This window comes from Porcisia hertigi, chromosome 11, assembly GCF_017918235.1.
Source record: "Porcisia hertigi strain C119 chromosome 11, whole genome shotgun sequence".
Taxonomy (NCBI): domain Eukaryota; phylum Euglenozoa; class Kinetoplastea; order Trypanosomatida; family Trypanosomatidae; genus Porcisia; species Porcisia hertigi.
The window spans coordinates 399,751-422,924 of NC_090570.1; the positions used below are offsets into that span (position 1 = coordinate 399,751).

The window sequence follows — 23,174 nt, forward strand, 5'->3', positions numbered from 1 at the left end:
TCCTTCCAACATCTCATCGCTTCAACCCTGTGGGGTGTATTCTTCCGCCTCTCTCCTCTTTTTTTTTTCTTCCACGGACACACCCGTCTCCACTCATTTGTTTATTCATCCCCATATTTTTTGATGGATGTCCAAAAGAAACCAACAACAAACAAACAAAACAAGGGGAAAAGGGGATACACTGTGCCCACTTGTTTGTATATACAAAGCGCGGGCGTGTGCGAGTGGCAAAGATAAAGCCCTCTTTCACTCCCCCCTATTTTTTTTTTCTGCGCATATCTGTGAGGGTTATATATAAACATATACATATATATTTGAATGGGTCGCGGACCCACTGCACATTGCTCGAAAAGGAAAAAAAAAAGAGTGCAGGCATCATTGTCAGCTCTCACACGATCGGTGGAAAAATTTCTTTTTTTTTGTACTCCTTCATCCACATAAACAGCTCTCCTCAAAACCACGCAGGCCCACATAAGAATTTAAGGCGTGACCCCATAACGTAAGTAATCCCCCTTCCTCCCCCTTCCCCCTCACACACACACACACACACACACACACACACACACACACACACACACACACAGAGGCGCCACCAAGGGCTAAAGGACATTCTCTGTAACTGCATCAAGGACATCGAGGCGGATAAAGCTCGTGATTCAGGTTTCTGTTTTTTTTTCGCCCCTCCTCTCCCTTCCTTTCACCGCGGCCACTAATCCGCTTGTCTCGTGTCTCGTTGCAATTTGGCGCTCACTTTTTTTTCTCCCCTCTTCGGCGCGTTATTCATCACAAAGTCAACTTCGATCCATTCATCTCTCTCCCCTCTCCCCTTTCCCCCCCCCCCCCCCCCTTCTTTTCTAGTTCAGCTCCCGTGCCCCCCACCCCGCTTCTTCCACAGTGTGGCATCAATGCGCGGTGGTGGATTCGGTCGTTACGGGTACGACAAGCCGCAGCCAGGGCTGCAGTTTCATTCGTATGAGGATGCGACGTATCCACCCCGCGCTTACCGCTATCACATTCAGCAAGCCGCGCTACCACCCACCACTTCACGAGCGGCTGGCGGCAGCGGCGGTGGTGGTGGTGGTGCAAACTCTACGCACAGCGCAGAGGCGCTGGCAGAAACCACTATTGTGCTTCCGACTATCGACGCGGATGCGGCATGTGGCCCCTTTGCCAAGTCTGGAAACCCAGGCGATGCCCAGGCGATGTCAGCAGCGTCTTCATCGGTCGGCTACGTGAGAGGGTCCGCGTCGTCGAGCAACACGGAGGGCGGCTTTAGCCCCAGGGCCGGCGGAGGTGCCGAGGCGGAGCGGCGCCCCCCACCGCGACTGCGATACTTTCTCGATTGCTTCGTACCAGACGAGGGCGCCACAGATGTGCAGACCTTGTGTGAGGCATGGCGACACATGGAGCCCCTCAACCCATTCCACTATCGGGAGCTGTGGGGCGGTATGGACGGCAACGACGCCGACACTACAACTGACGGCAGCGCCGGGAGAGTGAAATCAGAGCCGCTAGCGGAGTGGAATACGTTCGCCGACGGCGGCATCGTCACCAGCGGCAGTGCATTGAAAGCGGGCAGCAGTTCAGTGAAAGGGGAGGCGCAGGACGTGACGCCACAGTCTTTTCCCACGCAGGTCGCCGGTGGCGCTGCTTTGACTCGCGGAGCCTATAATGCACTTCAGCGCACGGTGCGAGCCGTTGGGCTACCAGACGAGCTCAGCTCTATGGTACTGCTTTCTGTCCGCATCCCACCCGGTGCTCGCCTCACTCGCAAGCAGGAGAAGGTGCTTAGACTGCGAGCGCCGCGCCACCCTGCGCCCCCACGACCGATTCGCCGGGGGGCGAAGGTGTTTGTACCTGTCGCTGCCGTAATCAACGGTGCTCCAGAGCACCGCGCTCCTGTACGGGGGACTGGTGGTGGTGGCCTTCTCGATGTGACGGCGCTGGGGCCGCGCGTGATGCGCCTGGCTTCCGGTTCTCCCATTGACGCGGCAGCCGGTGCCGGAAGCGCCGGGGCGGTCGTGGGCGAGTTCGCTTTCGATGATGACGACGAGGACGAGAAAAATCTCCATAACAGCCCCCGTGGCTCTCGCGCCGGTGTGAAGCGTGGCCGCCATGGTGTGGAGGGCAAGGATCTGGATGCCGGGGATATTCCGCTGATCGCCTCTGGTCGATGGGGTCTGGGAGGTGGGGCCGGCAACGGTGTGGAGGGCTCAGCAGGTGGCCCCGCCCCTTCGGATGCGGCAGGTGGTGCTGTGAGGGCACACGGGGATGAAGTGGGCGGGGACAACGAAGATGATTTTCTCTCCACCGGCACGGTCGACGACGACGACGACGAGAATTTGGGGAGCGAAGACGACCAGCCAGAGGACGATGAGAGCTTTGGCGGTGGTGACGATGGTGATGACAGTTATTAAAGGAGGAGGGCAGTGCAGATCTGCGTAGCTCCCCTCTCCCTCCCTCCCTTCCCCAACGAAAAGAATTTTGCATGTACGAGGACACCGGCAGTGTACTGCCTTGGCAGGAGAAAATAGGTCAAAGGAGGTATACTAAGAGTGTACTCGAGCGTGGTCATGGGGGCAGGTCACGCTGTACGTGTGTGTGTGTGTGTTGTGATTGTTGAGTCCTGCAAAAAGAGGAAACAGTTCCGTTGTAGCCTTGGGACGCTGTGGATGGGTGGGTGGGAGGGGAGGGAGGGGTGGGAGGGGAGTGGGAGGGGGGGAGGAGAGCATGAGAAGTCGCACGGAGGTGTTTTTCACCCCTTTTTTTCATGTGGTGAGTGGCGTCCCGTCTTGAATGGGGTGACGCAATATTATTGTTTTCGGCTGCGTATTTTGTTGTTGCCTCGCGGTTATGCCGAGGTGTAGGTTGCCCTCCCTCCGCTCTTCCCTGTTACTGCCTCCCTCTTTGTTTTTTTTTTTTTGTCCGCTCCCTGTGATGACTGTACAATCGCCAGCTAGGGGTGAGATGTGGTGCTGACCAACTCGACGCTTACAGAGCAATCGGCACGACGCCGACGCCTCATGGCGATCCGCAGAGCATTGTTCTGAAGCCTCAAAACCACACATACACACACACACACACACGGTCACTTACTTACAAAATGATACGCGCGAGAAGATTTTCATTTTTTATTTCATAAATTGTACGCCTTCTCAAAATAATATATATATATATATGTATATGTATATATCGCACGAAAATGACAATGAAAAAAAAAGTCTTTCTGCAATGCGGCAGCGAGTTACCATTTGATCGCCCGCGCTCTAGAACTCACACGGGGTCGCTCATCTCCGGGAGGTGGCTGTGTAGTGCTTTTCACGATGCTCTAGTCCACCAAATGCAGGGCTTGGGGTGAGTATACTCTCATACTCCGTCAGCACAGTCTCGTAGCGATGTTAGACAAGCGTGGCGTCAACCCCACGCGCCATCTTTCGTCAGCTGCTGTTGCACCTGCAGCTTCCCGCTCCCCTCCCCTCTGCCCCCCCTCCCGCAGCCCTTATCGAACAGAGCGTTCCTCGTTCTTTCCCCTCAATGGACCCCCTTCTTCCGCTCTTTTTGAAAAAATCTCTCGGCCATGAAAATCTCTTTTGACTTTGGCTCGCCTTCATTCTTTTACGGGGTTTCTTCGTTCTCCCCTATCTGCTTCCTCCCCCTCGATCATCTTTACTGTTCCCACACAGAATCCACCATGAGCAGCAAGACCCCAAAGCTCTTCAACAAGTGGTCCTTCGAGGGCCTCGAGACCTCGGAGCTGGCCCTGCGCGACCACATCTCGACGACGGCCACGTATGTGCCGCACTCGTCTGGCCGCTGGCAGAAGCGCCGCTTCTACAAGGCTCGCATGCCGATCGTTGAGCGCCTGGCCAACGGCCTGATGTTCAAGGGTCGCGGCAACGGTCGCAAGCTGCAGGCTGCGCGCCTGCTGAAGCACACGCTGGAGATTATCCACCTGCTGACGGACGAGAACCCCCTGCAGGTTGTGGTTGACGCTGTGTCGAAGGGTGCGCCGCGTGAGGACTCGACCCGCGTTGGCTCCGGTGGCGTTGTGCGCCGCCAGGCCGTGGATGTGTCGCCGATGCGCCGCGTGAACGAGGCGATCTACCAGATGTGCAAGGGCGCGCGCGAGGCTGCTTTCCGCAACCTGAAGTCGATGCCCGAGTGCCTCGCGGACGAGATCGTGAATGCCTCCAAGGGCAGCTCGAACTCGTACGCCATCAAGAAGAAGGATGAGGTAGAGCGTGTGGCCAAGGCTAACCGGTAAGTAACCCCCTCCCCTGCTGAACACTCGCGCATGACCAGTCTTTTGTGTGTCTCACCGCCAATGTTCCCCACTGTGTACTCCCCTTACAATCCGTCTCACGCTGGCTCTCCATTCCTCTCTTCTGCGTTTTGCTCTTTTGGTGTTTCGCAGAGTTCTTTTTTTTTCCCTTGGTGTCTGGGTGTCTGTGGCCATGCGTGTACTTCGCGGTCTTGCATTTATTGCATCATCACTCCCCATCGTAGGGTCGTCGCATGCACGAAGACGCGATGGCAGCTCACCTTGGAAAACAAAGGGGAGAAAAAAAAAGGCTCCCCAAGAGGAGGAGGAAAGTGGTCAAGGCGAGTTTTTGGAAGGTGCTGGGGATGGGGAATACGACAAAGGTTATCGGCTTATAGGTTGAATCACAAGTTGAGCTGGTGTGTATTCGTGCAGAGGGGTGTTGTGCCGACGTCCCCCCCTCAAGCTTTCGGTGTTCTGTACTTGGTGCCTGATTTCATTCATTTTTTTTTTCGAAATACTTTTAGTACAAAGCAAACGATCCCCTCCAATAAAAAAAGTCACTGAAAGGGTGTCCGTGGCAGCTTGAGTCGCGTCCGGGAGCTGTCTTGAATGCGTACATACGCAGATGCATGCTCACAAGCAGGCCCTACGCAGGAGCTGCGTGCGAGGGAAGAAGGTTAGCCCCCCCCCCCCCCCGCCCCCCCGCAGCTCTAGCTCGAAGAAGTGGTAACAAGAAGAGGGGGTGGAATAAGGGGAGGTGGTGGTGGTGGCGCGGGGTTTTGACCGGCGGGCGTATGAAACACACGGCATGTGTTTTTTTTTTCTTTCCCACCGGAATGCGTCACACAGTTGACTCATTGGGCCGCCGCCGATGGGGATGTTTTTGTTTGTGTCGGCTGAGGCTACCATCCTTTCCTCATGGAACGGGCACATGTGTCTTGACGTGCATGTGTGTATGCCCCCCTCCCCCTCCCCCTCCCCCTCCTCTCCTCTCTTCTCCCTTTCCGTATATATTTTCACTCCTCCCTCCTTTTCCCTTTCTCCGTCTTGGCGTCTCCATCTTTTTTTGTTCTCCCCTGTTTTCTGTGGTGGGATGATCCTACGCTTCCGCTCCTCACTCTATACGTTCGCTTGTACACGCGACCTTGTTGCCCCCCCCCCCCTTGTCGCGATGTGCTATGATAACGTACTGTATGTGTACATGCCTGCGTGCAATTCTCTGATCGCACACACACACAAACACACACACACACACACACACAATATCAGAGGTAACTAACTAAAGGGAAAGCACCATGAGCAGCAAGACCCCAAAGCTCTTCAACAAGTGGTCCTTCGAGGGCCTCGAGACCTCGGAGCTGGCCCTGCGCGACCACATCTCGACGACGGCCACGTATGTGCCGCACTCGTCTGGCCGCTGGCAGAAGCGCCGCTTCTACAAGGCTCGCATGCCGATCGTTGAGCGCCTGGCCAACGGCCTGATGTTCAAGGGTCGCGGCAACGGTCGCAAGCTGCAGGCTGCGCGCCTGCTGAAGCACACGCTGGAGATTATCCACCTGCTGACGGACGAGAACCCCCTGCAGGTTGTGGTTGACGCTGTGTCGAAGGGTGCGCCGCGTGAGGACTCGACCCGCGTTGGCTCCGGTGGCGTTGTGCGCCGCCAGGCCGTGGATGTGTCGCCGATGCGCCGCGTGAACGAGGCGATCTACCAGATGTGCAAGGGCGCGCGCGAGGCTGCTTTCCGCAACCTGAAGTCGATGCCCGAGTGCCTCGCGGACGAGATCGTGAATGCCTCCAAGGGCAGCTCGAACTCGTACGCCATCAAGAAGAAGGATGAGGTGGAGCGTGTGGCCAAGGCTAACCGGTAAGTCACCCCCTCCTTTGTGGTGCTGTGGACCGGGTGTTCACTCGAGAGCTTCTCGATTGGTGGGCCTACCCCGGGGTGCTTTCGGGCGGAGACGGAGGTGATGTGTGCACGAGCGTGAGGCGGTGGTGGTGGTGGTGGTGGTGTTGAGAGCAAGCGACGTCGTGTCTGTACGCTTCCAAAGAAGGGGGACCAGCTACCACTCGTGCATGTGTGTGTGGGCCCAGTTACCTCTGACGGCAGAACACCCCGTGTTCTCTATACCGTTGCACGATCTCATTGTCCTTCCCCCCCCCCCCCCCCCCCTCCCCTCTTCTTTTTGTTTTGCGATTTAGTTCTCAAGTTTCCTTTTTTGTTTGTTTGTCGATTCTCTCTCATTTCCTCAAAACAAAACAATCAAAATGCAACGGCATCCCTCAACCCCCCCCCCCCTTTCAAGCAAACACACATACACACACACAAAAAGGCTGCACCTATGCGGCGATGTTGTGACGTATGTTGTGTCAACCCAGCAGCTTTGCTACCTGAATGAGGTGGTCAGTTGGGAGGGGGGGGGGGGAAGAGGGAGGCTGAGAATGAAATATGAGAAAGGCGGCGCCGTCGGTCTCTGGCTGCTCCCCCGCCGTGGTCGCTTTAACTCTGCCAGCTGGCATCGTTTTTCACGTGGTGATGGTGTGTGTGTGTGTGTGTGTGTCGCTCCCGTCTGCTTCAGCCTGCCTGCCTGCTGTCTTGTGAGAGCCAAACTCTCACACATACACGAGCACAGGTATGGTGCCATGTTGTGGGTCTTTCCGTCTTCGCTCTCGACACTCGGCACACGGTTTTGAATTGAACTACGCTCCCCCCCCCTTCCTCATTCACTTCACAATCTCTTGAGCCTGCATATTTTTCTTCTTTTTGTTTCGCTGCGCTACTGTCGCTCTTCTCTTCCGTGCCTTGGCCGCTCTCGCAAGAGGCTTCCCCCCCTTTTCCCCCTGTTCACGACTGTGTGGTCTCGGGCATACCTCAACAATCGTGTGACCAAGGGATACGTTGTTGCGTGTACTGGCTTACTCTGTAGTAGTGCTGGTCTCCACGTCTTGCGCGCCCTCTTTGTGAAGTGTTACTGCTTGCGCAACCCCTTAGCCGTGTGTGGTTCCCTGCGCGTCCGCTGTAACGCCGTTCGAGGGTTGAAGCCATGAGTCGCACTGGCGGTAACGGCAGGAGCGCCGAGCAGCTTGAACGACTTGCCCGGCTCAGCGATGACAATGCATTTGTCGATGTGGGGGCGATTTTGAAGCGTATGGGGGGTGAGGACGCATGGGAGGAGGGTACTGTGGATGGCAGTGGTGGGGCTCTTTATGGGTCAGCATTCTCCATGACCGGGCTGCCTTCCAGCAGCGGAGGGCCGTCAACGTGTGGTCCCACGGCGGCGGTGCCTGGTGCGAGGCGAGGGCAGGTCCGGAAGGGAGCACGTGCGTCAGAGGTCGCGCTTCTCAGCGGTGCACGCATCCCGCTCACTGCGAGTCTCCAGGATCAGCACAAGGCCTACCTCGAATCCGTACACGCGGCGGCAAAGGAATCGGAAAAGTTGATCTCTAGCAGCAGCAGCAGCAGCAGCAGCGATGGGGATAGCGCCGCAGACCTCGACGACAAGGATGGCAGGTGCATCAATGGCAGGGTAGGCGCACAGGCAGTCGAGAAACGCGAAGTCGTCTCTAGGGCCAAACGAGGAGGTGCGCAGAGGAGGACCACATCGATGGATGCGCCGCCGTTGGCGTCTCTGCCTTCTTTGGCACCTCTTTCCGATTTGGTAACTGTGACATGTGTTCGACGATGCCCCACAGATGGGACAGAAGGAGAATGGAAACGCCGTCGTGGGGAACAGCGTGCCTGTCTTGACGTGGTGGATACGGAAGAGGCGCTGAAAAAGGATCCGGCGGTGCATTCGTGGAGGCCAGAGCCCTGCCTCTCCCTTGCGGCAAAGCTAACTGAAGAGCTCCGGCTGATTCAGCAGTGGAAGCGCATCATACTCGAGTATCCCCCGTGCGTCATTAACAGTGTTCTCACTCCCGAGTCGTGTGCGCCATGGAAGCAAGCCGGCTCAACTTCACGCAAGGCGGATGCGGCGGCGGCGGCGGCGTCTCCGAGCGAGGCGACGTGTGTCGACAGCAGCGACGGCGCAGAGGTACTGCCGTACCCCCTGTTGCAAGTCTACAGTCTTTGTCCGAGTTACGAGGCACTCACGGCAGGTCCAGTGCGTCGACGCTGCATCGTACGGTGCCCGACGACAGAGGAAGGGCGGGTGTATAATGGGAGGCCTCGAAGAGGTTTGGTGCCCGCATCTGCCACCAACACCGAGATTTATACACAAACTCTGCAAGTTGCCGGTGTCGCGTTCACCATACCGGTGAAGGCCCTCGGCAATCGAAAACGCCGCAGCAGATCTAATCGCGAGGATGGAGTCGGCGCCGCCGGTCCGGTAAGCGGTGGTCAGGTGGATTTCCTTGACTCAGGGCTCGAGGCGGCTGTGCAAGGAGAAGGACACCACCACCTCTGCTCGGTATGCATGCTGCCTGCGTCATACCGGTGCTTGCGCTGTCGCACCGCTCTCTTCTGCTCTATCGACTGCCACGTATTACACGATGCAACGCGGTGCTTAAAGTTCACAGTGTAGCCGCTGACCGTTCCAACGACAAAAAAAAAGTTGGACCCCTCAAAGAGCAGGGGTGGGGGGAAAGGGGAGTGGGGAGAAAGGGGAGTGGGGGGATAGGGGAGTGGATTTGTTTTTTTGGGGGAAGGAGGGTTGGGGCCACTCGAACACCCACCACCACCACCACCACCACCACCCACAAAGAACAGTCTCATGCTCTACACAGCCACTGTCGATCTCGTTGGCTGTATTGCTGCAGCGTATTCTGTTGATTGGGTCCGTGTTGCTTGCTTGGATGAGAGGGGAAAGGGGGGAGGAGAGGCTGTTGCTGGTGTGTGGCAGCGTACTAGTAGACCGCTCTGTAGTCTTTCACAGCTGCGCTCAGCTGGTCCGTTCTCCCCCTTCCTCCGTTCCCTCCTCACCTCGACTTTTTTCGGCACTCAACAAACCGTTTTTCTCTCTCTTCTTATTTCCCCAGTTTACGTTTGTATGTGTGTGTGTGTGTTAGCCTCTGTGAAGGAACCGCATGGGCGCGCGTTGTGACGTTGATGTGCACAGATGCCCCCCCCCCCCTCTCCTCCTCTCCTCCCTCCCTCCCTCCATCAGGCTGTTGAGGCTGCAGCTGCCAGGCCCGTTCTCCCCCTTTCCCTGATTCCCCCCCCCCCTGGGTGAACACGCCTCGCGTGCACGACGAGATGAGCCGCATGGGTCGAGCGCAATTGTCGTGGAACCAAATTGAGCGACTTGAAAAAAAAAACACACATCATAACGCGAGATGCGACGGGAAAGAAAAGCCAAAAGTGTGAGAATAGCGCTTGAGTCTGTTGACGGCCCGCCTCCTTTCTTTCTCTTATAGCCGCTTACTTCATGTGTCCGTCATGTGAGGATCTTCTTTTCCCTCTCAAGTTTGTTTTCGGCTTTTCTGCACACATGCACCTGTGTCCCCCTCTTTCCCTCTTCCTTCTTTGAGATTCCTTCGATCCTATATGTATATGGATATAATTCTCCTTATTTTTTTTCTTTCCCCCCTCCTCTAATGGTGTTTCTCCCGGGTTTTTGTTGTCAACTCAACGGCTATTGTGTGCATCAGTACGTCACAATCTTCTGGTATTCTCCCATCCACGCACGTGTGCCGGATCTCCAGTGTATGACAGAAACCTTCCCACGCTTTACAGCCACCACACGTACACTCATCTCCCTCCCCCTCCCCCTCCACCCACACACACACACACACATTACCTCGCGTATTTGTGTGTGGTGTGTAGAGTGGGTGTAGGTGTTTGTGTGCACAGTGAGAGTTAGTCGTTTTGCTGTTTTTTTTCAAAACAATTTTTCTGCTACTCATTATCGAAAGATCGGTCTTTTAGCGCCATGTCGACGGTGTTCGTCACGGGTGCGGCGTACTTCACCCGTGGCTTCGATACTCCCATCGTAAGGGAAGATTTGACAAGCCAGAATGAACCCCGCCAGCTCTCCGCCCTCTACCAGGTCATCGCGTACATGGCGATGGGGAAGGACATGTCAAGTCTCTTCAAGGAAGTCTCTGCGCTTACCTCCAGCACGAACAGCAGCATGAGGCGACTGGCGTACTTGTACCTGGTTGAGAACAGCCGCGTGCAGCCTGAGCAGACGGTGCTGCAGGCTGGCACGCTGGTGAAAGACACTCTCCACGACTCGCCGCTCGTCCGCGGGGCCGCTTTACGCACCATGACCAGTATTCAAATTCCTGTCATGGCTGACTTCGAGACTGCACCACTCCACCGCTGCCTAGAGGATACCTCCGCGTACGTTCGACGCATCGCTGTGATGGGTGTCTTGAAGCAATACGCCGAGGCGCCAAGCGTATCGGCTGGGTCGGGCTTGCTCGAAAAACTGAAAGAGTTGCTAAGCGACACGAACGCCGCGGTGACGGCGTCCGCGGTACGGGTGGTGCTGGAGCTGCAGTACCGTAATGCACCGGTCTCTTACATCCACGCGTTGCTCGAGGCGCGGTCGCACCTCATCGAGATGTTGCCGCACGGCAACGAGTGGACGACCGTGTACTTGTTGGAGGGCCTCGCCATCTCAATGATGTGGGAGTGTCGTGAAGCAGTGCTGCAGAAGGACCGCAAGGGGGTCGATCACGGCGGTGACCGCCCCTTTCACCGCGATGGACAGTGTTCTTCCCTATTTAGCACCGGGGTCCACGGCACCTCCGAGCCCACTTCGTCCACGCTGCGGCATGGCGGTCAGTCTGCTGCGCACGGTGACGAGGATGGCAGACTTGAGGCCTTGCGCCGACAGTACATCGCTGAGGGAGAGGAGACACTTGAAGCGGTGTTGCCACTAATGCAGTACGAGAGCGCCATCATTGTGCTGAGTGCCATCCGGGTCCTTGGGCAGTTTTTGCATTCGGTCACCTCCGCTCACTTGTCTTTTTCGGAGGCGGAGCGGTCGCGGCTCATGCAGCGCTATGTCACTTGCCTCGTCCAGCCGCTGATGGGGTTGCTCGAGGCGCCACGGTTCGAAATGCGGTACGTGGTTCTGCGCAACGTTGTGCAGTTTTTGACGCCGGTGTTTGCGCCCTACTTGGCCAAGCATCTTAGCAAGTTCCTCGTCAAGTTCGACGATCCCGTCTATGTAAAGATGGAGAAGCTCAACCTTCTCGTGCGCCTCGCCAGCTGCGAGAATGGCTCTCGCGTCCTAAGTGAGCTGATGATGTATGCCCGCGAGTCAGACGTCGCGCTGGTGCGTACGGCCATTAATGCCATTGGCCTACTGGCGACGATGCTACCTGAATTGTCGGAGGAGTGCGTGCGCCAGCTTGGGGAACTCATTGCATCACGTGTACCACACTTGGTGGAGGACACGATTGTCGTTGTGCAGATGGTGTTGCGCTGCTATCCGGGCAAGTTCACTGACATACTCCCACCACTGTGCGCTTCACTGACGATAGTGGAGGCGACGGAGGCCAAGGCAGCGGTGGCGTGGGTGCTCGGCGAGTACCCCGACAGCGTCAACGAATCGCTCACCGAATATCTTTCTGTGCTCGTCAATCAGTTCATGGAGCAGCCGCGAATCGTGCAGTACGCTGTGATGACCGCACTGACAAAGCTTTACCTGCGCGGCGCTGGGAAGGCGTCCGACAAGGTGAGTAGCAGCGCCGTCATGAACGGGGCACAACCCATGCTTGAGAAGGTGTTGAACGAGTCCACGAACTCGCTGTATCCCGACCTGCGTGATCGCGCCTTCTTCTACTGGCGCCTCATAGCCCTTGACCCCGATGTGGGGAAGCACGTGCTGGCGGCAACGGATGGGGTGAAGCTGGGCCTGAATTCCTGGGACGATCTTGGTCACCGCGCCTTCCAGCAGCCGGACACCAGCAGCGGTTTGCAGGAACTCGGCACGCTCGCCTCTGTTGTGTCCCAGCCGCTCCGTTTGCTTCTGGGGGACAATGTCATTGGAAACTCAAGCAAATATTTGACCGGTATCGACGACGAGGACGAGTACGAGGAGGGCGAAGGCGGAGGGCGCGGTGGCAACCGAAGCAAGGATGGCGTGAATAAGGGCTACACGGGCAGCAGTCTCAGCGGGCTGGCGGCAGAAAAGGCAGCGTTGGTCACGGATGCCAACGCCTCTTCGACCGCCGTACTGCCCTCAAGCAAACCCACCACGAGCTTCTCAACTGTCTTGACTCCCGTGCAAGGCAACGGCGTGCAGGTGGAGATGATGTGGATACAGCAGGGCTCGAAGCTGGTCTTGTGCTCTCGTCTGCGCCTCGTGCCTGGCGAAGACTACGTACGCCACACCCGCGTCTTCACGATGCAGATCAACTGGAACATGCTGGGCCTCGGGGTGGCGCAGGTGTTCCCTACAACGTTGCTAGATTGCGATGACAAGCCAGTTGAGGTGAGCGTCGTGGTTGCGTGCAACAACAAGAAGGCGCCCATGGCAGAGCTGCAGGTGGCCATCGAGCTCGAGTTCATTGGCGTACGCTACGTGGTGGCACCGCCCATCCCAACCGCTTATCTTCTGCTTCCCGCGACGGGGTGCGAGCCGCACTCTTTCGCTGAGCAGTGGCGTGCACTGGGCCATTCCGTGTGGAACATGCCGCCGCAGCTCCACAAACTCAAGTCTGACCCGGCGCGCTTGACTGCAAATATGCTGCGCGTGTACTGCCTGAATTTGGTTCACCGACGGGAAATACCTGAGAGGGAGCTGTTGGTGCTTCTTCTGTACTGCGAGACGATCGGCCACGAGCGTCTGTTGGCTCAGGCGACACTGAACATGAAGGATAATGCACTGGAGGCGCTCAGCGTGCGCTCTGCTGACAGGCCCGTCGCAGCTTATGTGGGCGAGTTCATCATGCTTTCTTTATGCACGCCACCCAATACACTGTAGCATGTGGGCTGACTCAACCATTTTTTTTTCCGTAGCGCCTCAACACCCCCAACTACTGTGTGTGTGTGTGTGTGTGTGTGTGTGTGCAGACACCTTGACTCGGGGGGGGGGGGGGGAGAGGATTGGCGGGGGGAGCGGAGGAGGGGTAATGACGCACCGGAGGCCACTCTGTAAGAGGAGGTGCAGTCACAAGTCTCCCTCTCACTTTTTCTTTTTTCTCAACCCAACGTTGCCGTATCATTTTTTTGGTGGTGGTCGGCGTGCATTAGTAAACGTACGTGAATTCCCTCTCCCTCCCCCCTCTCCCCCGAAAAACTTTGTTTGCGCCGCCGCCGCCGCCGCCTTCCCGGGCTCGTCTGTTTGCTGGAATTTATAGTGTGTGTGTTTCTCATGGCATTTCCTGTAGACGTTTCATTCTTCTTTTTTTTGTTAGTTTCTCGAGTTAAAAAGATTTCCTTTTTTCTCGTCGTGTACGCTCGCCTTCACGATGAAACAATGTCAGTCATCGTGACCATCGGAGATATCTTCTCGCCACTGACACACTACCCCCCTCCTCCCTCCTCCTCCTCCCGCCCTGTCCGGCCCTGCCCTCCTCCCACTCCCCATATCTGGTCCATGGATGTGTACGTCTCACTGTCTGCCTTCTCCCCTTCCGGTGAATTATTTACGCGCTTTTTCATTCCCCCGGGTTTTCACTAATCGCCCCCCCTCCTCCTTCAAACGCCTTATTCAGACAATGGCACCACCTGCTTTTTTTTTGCCTTGATGATACTCCCTGGATATCATCTCGTTCTGTGCCATTCGTCGGTTTCTCGGGATTATCACAGTTGAAGCCTTTGCGTTCTCGAACATGTCGAGGTGCTGCTGCTGTTCTTGTGGTCTCGTCAAGGAGGGAGAGCGGTGCAATACGTCATCTCCCCCTTCCTTTCCTCCCCTCTGCCCTCTCCCCATCTCTTTCTCTCGCTCTCTCACTTCCCCTCCCCCACTGCCTCCATTGAACCGCTTCCTCGATTTCATTTCTTGTCGTAACAACGAATGCGCGTATCTGGTGTTTTTGTGTGTGCTGAGGTGTCGCAGTTGCACATATCGCCGTTATATTAAAAAAATCGCTTCTGCCCTTCCCAATTGTAGAGAACCCCGTTTACACACACACGCATACACACACACAGACACACACTGTACGCCTCAAATCACAACAAAATATACAAAGGGGCCAAGTATGGACGCCGCCAAACATGTTTACTACTTCGGCGGATCGAAGGCCGATGGTAACCGAGACATGAAGATGCTCCTCGGCGGCAAAGGCGCGAACCTCGCTGAGATGGTGAACATCGGCATCCCTGTGCCGCCCGGTTTCACGATCACGACAAAAGTATGCGCCGCCTACCAGCAGTCAAAGACCATCCCGGACGATGTCATCGCCCAGGTGAAGGAGAACGTGCAGAAGGTCGAGAAGGAAATGAGGAAGTCTTTTGGCGACGTGAACTCGCCGCTGCTCTTCTCTGTTCGCTCTGGTGCGGCGGCGTCGATGCCGGGTATGATGGACACCGTGTTGAACCTGGGCCTCAACCGTGCTACCGTCGAGGCGTGGGTGACGCGCACACCTGAGCAGTCCCGCTTCGTCTACGACTCGTATCGCCGCTTCATCACCATGTACGCCGATATCGTGATGCAGGTGGGCCGCGAGGACTTCGAACACGCACTCGGGCAGCTGAAGGAAAAGAAGGGCACCAAGTTCGACACGGACCTGACAGCCAACGACCTCAAGGTGCTCGTGGACCAGTACCTGCGTCTCTTCGAGAAGAAAACCGGCACACCGTTCCCCCAGGACCCGTGGGTGCAGCTGCTCGCCGCCATCCGCGCCGTGTTCCGCAGCTGGGGCAACCCGCGCGCCGAGATGTACCGCCGCCTGAACCACATCACAGGCCTGATCGGCACCGCTGTGAACGTGCAGGCGATGGTGTTCGGTAACGTGAATGACCGCTCCGCCACTGGCGTCGCCTTCTCTCGCAGCCCAGCCACTGGCGCGAACTACTTCTACGGCGAGTACTTGGTGAACGCCCAGGGCGAGGATGTTGTGGCTGGCATCCGCACACCGCAGCAGATCGGCAGGGAGCTGTCCCTCAAGTGGGCCAAGGAGCACAACGTGAGCGAAGAGGAGCGCAGGCGCCGCTACCCGTCCATGGAGGAGTCCATGCCAGAAAACTACAAGCTGCTGTGCAGCATCCGCGCGCGCCTCGAGGACCACTATCGCGACATGCAGGACATCGAGTTCACTGTGGAGGACGGACGCCTGTGGATGCTGCAGTGCCGTAACGCCAAGCGCACGATCCAGGCCGCGCTCAAGGTGGCCATCGACATGCACCAGGAGGGCCGTATCACCAAGGAGGAGGCCGTGCTGCGCGTTGACCCCGAGCAGGTGGGTCACCTGCTGCACCCGAACATTGAACCGGTGGCGGCCAAGGCGGCCAAGCCCATCGGTAAGGGTCTCGCGGCGTCCCCGGGCGCGGCGGTCGGTCAGATCGTCTTCGACGCCGAGTCCGCCAAAGCGTGGGCTGCGCAGGGCAAACAGGTCATCATGGTGCGCCTGGAGACCTCCCCGGAGGACCTTGCTGGCATGAACGCCGCTCAGGGTATCCTGACGGCTCGCGGTGGTATGACGTCGCACGCCGCTGTGGTGGCTCGCGGTATGGGCAAGTGCTGTGTCTCCGGGTGCGGCGACCTCGTGATCAAGGGCAAGAGCTTCACGCTGCACGGCCACAAGTTCGTCGAGGGCGACGTCATCACTCTGGATGGTACTCGTGGCTTGATCTACAAGGGTGCTCTGAAGCTGCGCCCTGCATCGCTGGAGGGCGACTTCAAGATCTTTGTGCGCTGGTGCCAGGACTTGAAGCGCCTGGGGGTGCGCGCCAACGCCGACACGCCGGCGGATGCAAGCAAGGCCCGTGACTTTGGCGCTGAGGGCGTGGGTCTGTGCCGCACCGAGCACATGTTCTTTGAAGCCGACCGCATCGACGCCATCCGTGAGATGATCCTCGCAGATACGAAAGAGGGCCGTGAGGCTGCGCTCAGAAAGTTGCTGCCGATGCAGCGCAGCGACTTTGTTGGTCTCTTCCGCGCCATGGCTGGCAACCCGGTCGTGATCCGCCTGCTGGACCCCCCGCTGCACGAATTCGTGCCGCACCAGGAGTCCGCGCAGGTGGAGCTGGCCGCCAAGCTCGGCATCCCGGCAGAGAAGGTGCGCCAGCGCGTCAAGGCCCTGCACGAGGCCAATCCCATGCTGGGCCTGCGCGGCTGCCGTCTTGGCATCACTTACCCCGAGGTCTACAACATGCAGGTGCGCGCCATCATGGAGGCCGCGCTCGCCGTGGCGAAGGAGGGCACTGACGTGCGGCCGGAGATCATGATCCCGCTTGTAGGCAAGAAGGAGGAGCTGTCCTTTTCCAAGAAGCAGGCCGTCGTGACGGCGGAGGAGGTGCTCGAGAAGGGCGGTGGTCGCGTGCACTATACCATTGGTACCATGATCGAAGTGCCGCGCGCAGCGCTGACGGCGAACACGATCGCCGAGGAGGCGGACTTCTTCTCCTTCGGCACAAACGATCTGACCCAGATGGGCTGCGGCTTCTCTCGTGATGATGCTGGCCAGTTCCTTCGCCTGTACGAGGACCTCGGCATCTACACCCGCGACCCTTTCCAGTCTCTCGACCAGGAGGGTGTTGGCTCGCTCGTGCGCATCGCCATCACCAAGGGCCGCGCCGTGAAGCCGACGATGAAGATGGGCATCTGCGGCGAGCACGGTGGCGACCCGACCACCATCGAGTTCTGCCACCGCGTGGGCCTGAACTACGTCTCCTGCTCCCCGTTCCGTGTGCCGGTCGCCATCGTGGCCGCAGCCCACGCCGCTGTGAAGGAGAAGCAGGCCTACGAGATGCGCAACAAGGCCCTGGCTGGCTCAAAGCTGTAGCGAGGAGCGGTCTCGGCACAGTTGACAAGAGAAAAAGGGCGACTTCGGTGGCGAAAGAGGTGCGCGAAGCACGTGCGAATGCGATGTTATGTGATGTGTGTACGCGTATGTGAGAGAGTCATCTGTCCTGTCGTTCATCTTCTTTGATCCATGGCAGATATATGTTCATTCGCATGCACACGCCGTTGCGTGTCGCATGTCTGTTCCTCCACAGCCTTTCCCCTCCTCCCCCTTTTCCCGCTCTTCGCCTCTCTGGTTGGCTCTTTGGAGTCTCTGCGCTTTCCTCTTTTTTTTTCTTTTTCAATGTGCTCCACGGAGCCGAAGAGGGAAACACTTTTGCCTCTGCCTCTCACTGGCTCATCTTCCCCCCTCCCCTCGCAAAGTCACCCACTGCGCCTATCGTCCTCTTCTCCTATCCATTTTTGCTACTGTGTGGGGTATGTCAGTGAGGCGTCCTGTATATATATATATATTCTCCCCCTCTCCCTCTCCCTCTCCCTCCCCGTGATACCTTCACTTGCACGAGTAAGGCACACACGCACACATACACAACAGTCGTGAAGACATCAAAAATAACAAACGAAAAAATGAATAACACTGCCGCGCATCAAAAGAAAAAGGCCAAATGCCGGTGATCACTCATCACCGGTGGCGTGTTGAATCTGCCGTATTCTCGGTTCTTCACGTGAGTCTGTTTGTGTGTGTTCCCTGCGCCTGCCTTTCCCTTGCTCGACTACAAAACATAAGGAAACATACAAAAAAAAACGAATTACAGAAAAGTAAAAGTAGCAGCAGCATCGACGACGACAACGTGTCTGTTGTCTGATTGTTTTTTTCCCCCTCCCTCCTCTTTTCTCTTTATAACCCTTCGATGAGGCGGGGTGCGTGTGTGCAGGCATATCCGTGTGGGTTTCCCAAGACTGGTGTAGCACAAAACCATGCACTCACGGAACCTCGCCTCGACTTGTCTCAACGCAAAGAAATCATTTGAAGATAACGAACAGTGTACGGCGTGGCGTGGTGCTTATTTGGTCAATCGTTTGTGTGTGTGTGTGTACAGGATTGCTGTGCGTGAGAGGGAGCAGTGGTGGGCTGCTGTCTTTCGGGCCTTAGGGAAGAGGGACGTACACGCACCCACTCACTCACTCGCCTGATCACCTTCTTCACGGAGCGCAGGTTTTTTTTGCAATGTGTGTTTCCCGGTTCCTGCGCGCGGTTCTGTGTATCCGTTATCAAAGGCGCGCGCGTGTGTGTGTGTGTGTCTGGGCTTTTCTCCCTCTCCGTCTCTGGAATGCGACTATCCCTTCTCTCTTGCGACCACTGCGGAGGAGTCGTTGTTCCGGGTCCAGCGGTGGCTCTTGTCTCTGCCTCTCGCATCGCAGGCACCAGCGTCCTACTTCTGGAAGGAAGCCTTTATATGAGTTCTCAGGTGGTTTCTCTCATTTTTTTTTTCGTTTTGCATTCTTTTTTTTTGGGTTCTTTGGACATTCACAGCAGAGAGGGGTGGGAGTAATGTGTGAACCTCCTCTTTTGGCGGTACTCTACACTCCGTGCCCGCGCGCACCGCTGCCACCCGGCGTGGGGGGGGGGAGGGTAGGCTGTGAATGGAAGCATATATACACGTACGCTACAGACCCCATCCTGATTCATCCACCCTGATCTCCAAAGGTTGTCTTATAGGTGATAGCTCAGGGCACCCCCCTCACGCATGCAAAACGCATCGACAATCGTTTTTTTTTATTCGGAAGTGTGGATCTTCGCTCTGTATTCGCTTCCTTTCCATGTTCCCTCTGTGTTTGGGGCCGGCCTCTGCTACGGCCCTCGCACACCATCCCCACACAACGGAATGCCACGCGGGTGTATGTGTATATATATGTATATATATATGTATATATGTGTATATATGTATGTGTATATATATATGTATATATATGTATATATATATGTATATATATATGTATTCATTCGCCGTCGGTTTGTTATGGTAGCCTTTTCTTTCCTGCGTAACTTGTCTCGACCACCCTGAGACATTTTATTTATACCCTCTGTTCATCTTTGCCATCCTCCCCCGCTCCTCTTCCTCCTCTCCGTGGCGCTTCTCCCCCCCCCCCCATTCCCCGCCCCCTGGGGGGACCTCCTGCGAGGCTCACATTTTAGACGCTCACCAGTGCATAACCTAGATCCGTTTCCCAACAGGAGAGGCAGCGCAAAGCAGTCCCCCCTCCCCTCCCTCTCGGTCACACTGATACGCGCGCGCAACTGCCCCCCACGCGCTTCTGCTCTCCCTCCCTTTTCATGCTATCTGGAAACTCCCCCGACATCACTCTGTTATGTGAACTTATTCAAGAACCAGGACAAACACATTTTTCGTCGCACTTCTGCTTCCCCCTTTCCTCTTCCGTGCTCGAGCCTCGTCGATGAGGGAAAGGGGTGGGGAGGGAGAGAGGACAAGACCAGCTTTGTTCTCACAATAAGTCACGGCTTCTAAAAAAAAAGGGACGAGAACAACAACCAACATAGTTTTACGTACATCGCTTCCCCTCTTCCCTTTGTTTCGCTTGCTAAGTGCATTCTCTCATCATATGTTACTTCGACAACATCAAGCAAAAACGAAAAGGAAGAGAAGGCTGCCTGCAACACATTTTTCTGGCAGGCTCGTCTCTCTCTCTCTTCCCTTCTCGCTGCCCTCTTTCCTCCCTCCTGGTGTTTGAGATTGCCCTTCATAGTTTTGCTGTTGCGCGTCTCTGTTTTCGGTTCGCTTTTTATTTTTTACTTTCGCGAGGTCTTTTTTTTTGTTCTCTGGTGGTGCCCCCCCCCCCCCGCCCTTGCCCTCCCCATCCTCACTTCCTCACCGCCATCCACTTCCGGCTAGACAAGAGCTGACCAAGAAAAGAGGTCGTCGTTGACAAAAGAAAGCAAAAGGAAAGCACTGGAGTCGGGGGAGGGGCCAGTACACACACACACACACACGCACATTCTAACATGTCATCCACCTCACCACATGATCTGCTCGGAAGCGTGGCTGCTGCTGCAACGCTGCAATTCTCTGTCGACTTCGACCCATCCCGTGCAGACTTGAAGCCGAGCATTCTTTTGCTGACTCAAAACATCGGCGGTATTGAGGCCTCGCTTGGCACGTGTGTTGACCCCGACGATGCATTCCTCAAAGGTCCCCGTCTGTCGGTGCCAGAGGTGGCTGGTGACACCTCTACCACGCCTGTTTCCAAGTCGTCGGTGTTTCGTGCCGCCTCCTCCATCCAGATGGCGGATGACATTGACGCGGAGCTAGGTGTCCCGCCTGTGGTGCGCCAGCAGGTGGCGGAGTTCCTCGCGGATCTTCGCCAGTGGATTCACCGCCTCTCGTATGTCTCAGCCGCGGTACGTGCCGCAGAAGCGACAGAGGGCGTGCCTGCTGCTCCCACGTTGGCCATGAACGGCGCGCCATCTTCGTTGCCTGCCTCCCCGCCTCTTTCGTCGGCCTCGATCTCTGGCGTTGGGGCCAACACAGATGCGTACATGCGCAGCTACACGCCGTCGGCGCGCCCGCCTCTTGTCGATGTTGTGGTCCTGCACTTCCAGGAAATCGGTGGGAAGTGCAAAAACAGGCACTTCAATGAGTACTTCAAGGAGCAGATCCGCGCGACACTGCTGCCGGAGGCAGGGTGGACGAGCGGGCTGCTCATGGATGAACGTGAATGCGGCGACACGGAGAGCATCCGCTCCTACCGTCGTCGAACCGAGACTCTCGAAGGGGAGCAGGTGCCGGCGTTGAACGGCAGCGACCCCAATCATAGTGGAAACACCAACGGGCACGGCGGCTGCGCTGCCGATGCCTATCGCTTGACCGACGCGAACGGTTTTGATACGGACACCGTTTCGGAGCTTAACGACCACGCCGACGCGTTCTTCACTGCCATCGGCTCTATTGTGTTTCTCTCGCCGCGAGTGATGGGCATCGCGAGCTGCCTTTCGGTTCCCCACCGAACTTACATCCCGATTGTCGACGACCCGCTCACTTATGTTGGCGAGGCAGGCCGTCTTTTTCACAGCGGGAAATTCTCGGAGGCCGGTCGCTCACGCAAAGGATTCGTGCTCATCTCTCTCCGCCTGGGCACTGTGCAGCTCAACGTATGCAACGTGCATCTTTTCAACGACGATGATAACCGCGTGGCTCTGGCGAGTAGCCCGAGCCGGTACGCCGCCCGCCGTGCGCGGGCGATGAAGGAAACCATCGCCGAATGCAGTGCCGTCGTCGACCTCAGTGAGCCGCTGTTCATCTTTGGCGACTTCAACATGCGCATGGATGGCAAGTCGTTACTGGGGTGGGTGGAGGAGAAGCTGCAAATAACAGTGCGACCGGAGAAAAAACGGTTGCGCTGCCCGGAACACTTTTGGAAGCTGTTCAGCGACCCCGTCATGCTGCAAGAGTTGCGAGCGCGGTTCGACAGCGAACCCCAACATTTGATGGACGAGGTGGCGCTGTTGTCTGGTGTAGAGCTGGCGGAGATGCCGGTTCACTTCGCTCCCACTTATTCCCGTGTCCCCTACCGCACCCGCACCGCAGCAGCCGCCACTGCCGCCGACGCTACGGGAGTCCGGGAGGCAGAAGCAATGACAGATGCGCAGCGGCAAATGTCTTCGCCGAAGGGCTTTCCTGGGCGGGCGGATGCCATCTGTGCAGTGGACCAGGAGCAGGTGGAGGCGACCGCGGCCACACTTCCTTCGTTGGTGCGCTCGCCGTGCTCTTCCTTGCCACCGCCGCCACCACCATCACCACCACCAGTGAATGTGCCGCTGAAGCACCTCACGGCATCACTCCGCCGACACAACTTCTGCCACGGCAGGCTGCCTGCGTGGTGCGATCGAGTGTTCTTCAACGTGGCCGGCCTTGAGTGGATTGCTGGTGATTGCATACGCTCCGCACAGCCCAAGCCGCAGGCAGCATCTCCAGTCTCGAGCGCCCCCACCGCCGCCTCTGGCACTGGCCTACGCAAAACCATCGATCGACGTGACCAGAGCCACTGGTACACATACGCGGCGACAGACTTTATTCACACAGATCACGACGGCGTATATTTTTTATTCTGAGGTCAAAGGAGTATGGCGTACCTGCTCGAATGTGTGTGTGTGTGTGTGTGTGTGTGTGTGTGCTCAGAGATTTTGCGTGTACTGGCGCCTTGTGCTTTCCATTCTTTTTTTTTGGCAGACCAATTTTGAGGTGGGCCGCGTTCATCAGTCACAGAGGTTACTGAAAAAAAAAAGGGAAACATGATTAAAGAAAGAGTCGCGGAGAGGGTGCGCATGGACAGTCTACTTGTACATCTAAGAGCGAGAGCAACAGGGGGGGGGGGGGGGAGGGAGGGAGTAGGGAGAAGGGGAAGGAGGAGAACCCTCCATAGTGTGCTCCCTAGTTTTTGTTTTGCATGCAACATTGTCATACACGCAAAAACTGGGAGGACTGAGCAGGAGAAGGGGTCAGAGGTCTCGGGTCTGTGTTGGTTGGGCACCGGGTGATGCTACATCAACGCACTGCTCCTTTTTGTGGTCTTCTCTTAATTATGTGCGTACCCACTCGTTTCGTTTTGCTGTTTTTGGTTTATTGTATGAATCCCTCTGGTTTTCTTGGCCATGTGTCTTTCACACGCTCGAATTCTTGGGACTCCGGCCCCGTCTCCCCTCGCTGCTTCCGTTGCTGTTTCCTCCTTGGCGAAAAGACATTCTCACCGTACTGTGCGGCGATGATCAATCCGCACAAACTTGTAAAATTTACCACGATTTCTCCTCTTCCACCACCGTGTCGTTGTCACGCAGAACCGTAAGTCGAACGACACTACCGTTCCCCCTCCCCTCCCCTCCCCTCCCCCTCCAAAACACACACACATACACACACACACGGACCAGAGACGACTGGCACTGGCACTCCACGCACGCAGACGTACAGCAGGGAAAAATGAAGCGGTATCAGGGGAGGCGCAGAAAACATTTTGCTCTCCCCTTTTTTTTGTGTGCGTGTGTGTGAAAAGGGATGCGAGGTGCAGAGGTAATCGACATGCGAAAAATATCGGGAAGG

At 56.7% G+C, this 23,174-nt stretch overlaps 7 protein-coding genes across 7 annotated transcripts; all 7 read left to right on the top strand.

Annotated features, from left to right (window-relative positions):
• Positions 1 to 905: 905 nt before the first annotated feature.
• JKF63_07040 (uncharacterized protein) lies at positions 906 to 2,417 on the top strand (the record flags this gene model as incomplete). Its single annotated transcript, XM_067902984.1, has 1 exon — positions 906 to 2,417. The coding sequence occupies one exon, from the start codon at positions 906 to 908 to the stop codon at positions 2,415 to 2,417; it is 1,512 nt and encodes a 503-aa protein (XP_067758993.1).
• A 1,274-nt stretch (positions 2,418 to 3,691) lies between these two features.
• JKF63_07041 (uncharacterized protein) lies at positions 3,692 to 4,264 on the top strand (the record flags this gene model as incomplete). Its single annotated transcript, XM_067902985.1, has 1 exon — positions 3,692 to 4,264. One exon carries the CDS (start codon positions 3,692 to 3,694, stop codon positions 4,262 to 4,264), a length of 573 nt encoding a protein of 190 aa, XP_067758994.1.
• A 1,295-nt stretch (positions 4,265 to 5,559) lies between these two features.
• JKF63_07042 (uncharacterized protein) lies at positions 5,560 to 6,132 on the top strand (the record flags this gene model as incomplete). The annotated part of the gene is made up of 1 exon (XM_067902986.1): positions 5,560 to 6,132. One exon carries the CDS (start codon positions 5,560 to 5,562, stop codon positions 6,130 to 6,132), a length of 573 nt encoding a protein of 190 aa, XP_067758995.1.
• Positions 6,133 to 7,305: 1,173 nt separating this feature from the next.
• Positions 7,306 to 8,784, top strand: JKF63_07043 (uncharacterized protein; the record flags this gene model as incomplete). The annotated part of the gene is made up of 1 exon (XM_067902987.1): positions 7,306 to 8,784. The coding sequence occupies one exon, from the start codon at positions 7,306 to 7,308 to the stop codon at positions 8,782 to 8,784; it is 1,479 nt and encodes a 492-aa protein (XP_067758996.1).
• A 1,347-nt stretch (positions 8,785 to 10,131) lies between these two features.
• On the top strand, positions 10,132 to 13,140 carry JKF63_07044 (uncharacterized protein; the record flags this gene model as incomplete). The annotated part of the gene is made up of 1 exon (XM_067902988.1): positions 10,132 to 13,140. The coding sequence occupies one exon, from the start codon at positions 10,132 to 10,134 to the stop codon at positions 13,138 to 13,140; it is 3,009 nt and encodes a 1,002-aa protein (XP_067758997.1).
• A 1,219-nt stretch (positions 13,141 to 14,359) lies between these two features.
• JKF63_07045 (uncharacterized protein) lies at positions 14,360 to 17,104 on the top strand (the record flags this gene model as incomplete). The annotated part of the gene is made up of 1 exon (XM_067902989.1): positions 14,360 to 17,104. One exon carries the CDS (start codon positions 14,360 to 14,362, stop codon positions 17,102 to 17,104), a length of 2,745 nt encoding a protein of 914 aa, XP_067758998.1.
• A 2,982-nt stretch (positions 17,105 to 20,086) lies between these two features.
• Positions 20,087 to 22,192, top strand: JKF63_07046 (uncharacterized protein; the record flags this gene model as incomplete). Its single annotated transcript, XM_067902990.1, has 1 exon — positions 20,087 to 22,192. The coding sequence occupies one exon, from the start codon at positions 20,087 to 20,089 to the stop codon at positions 22,190 to 22,192; it is 2,106 nt and encodes a 701-aa protein (XP_067758999.1).
• Between the last annotated feature and the right edge of the window lie 982 nt (positions 22,193 to 23,174).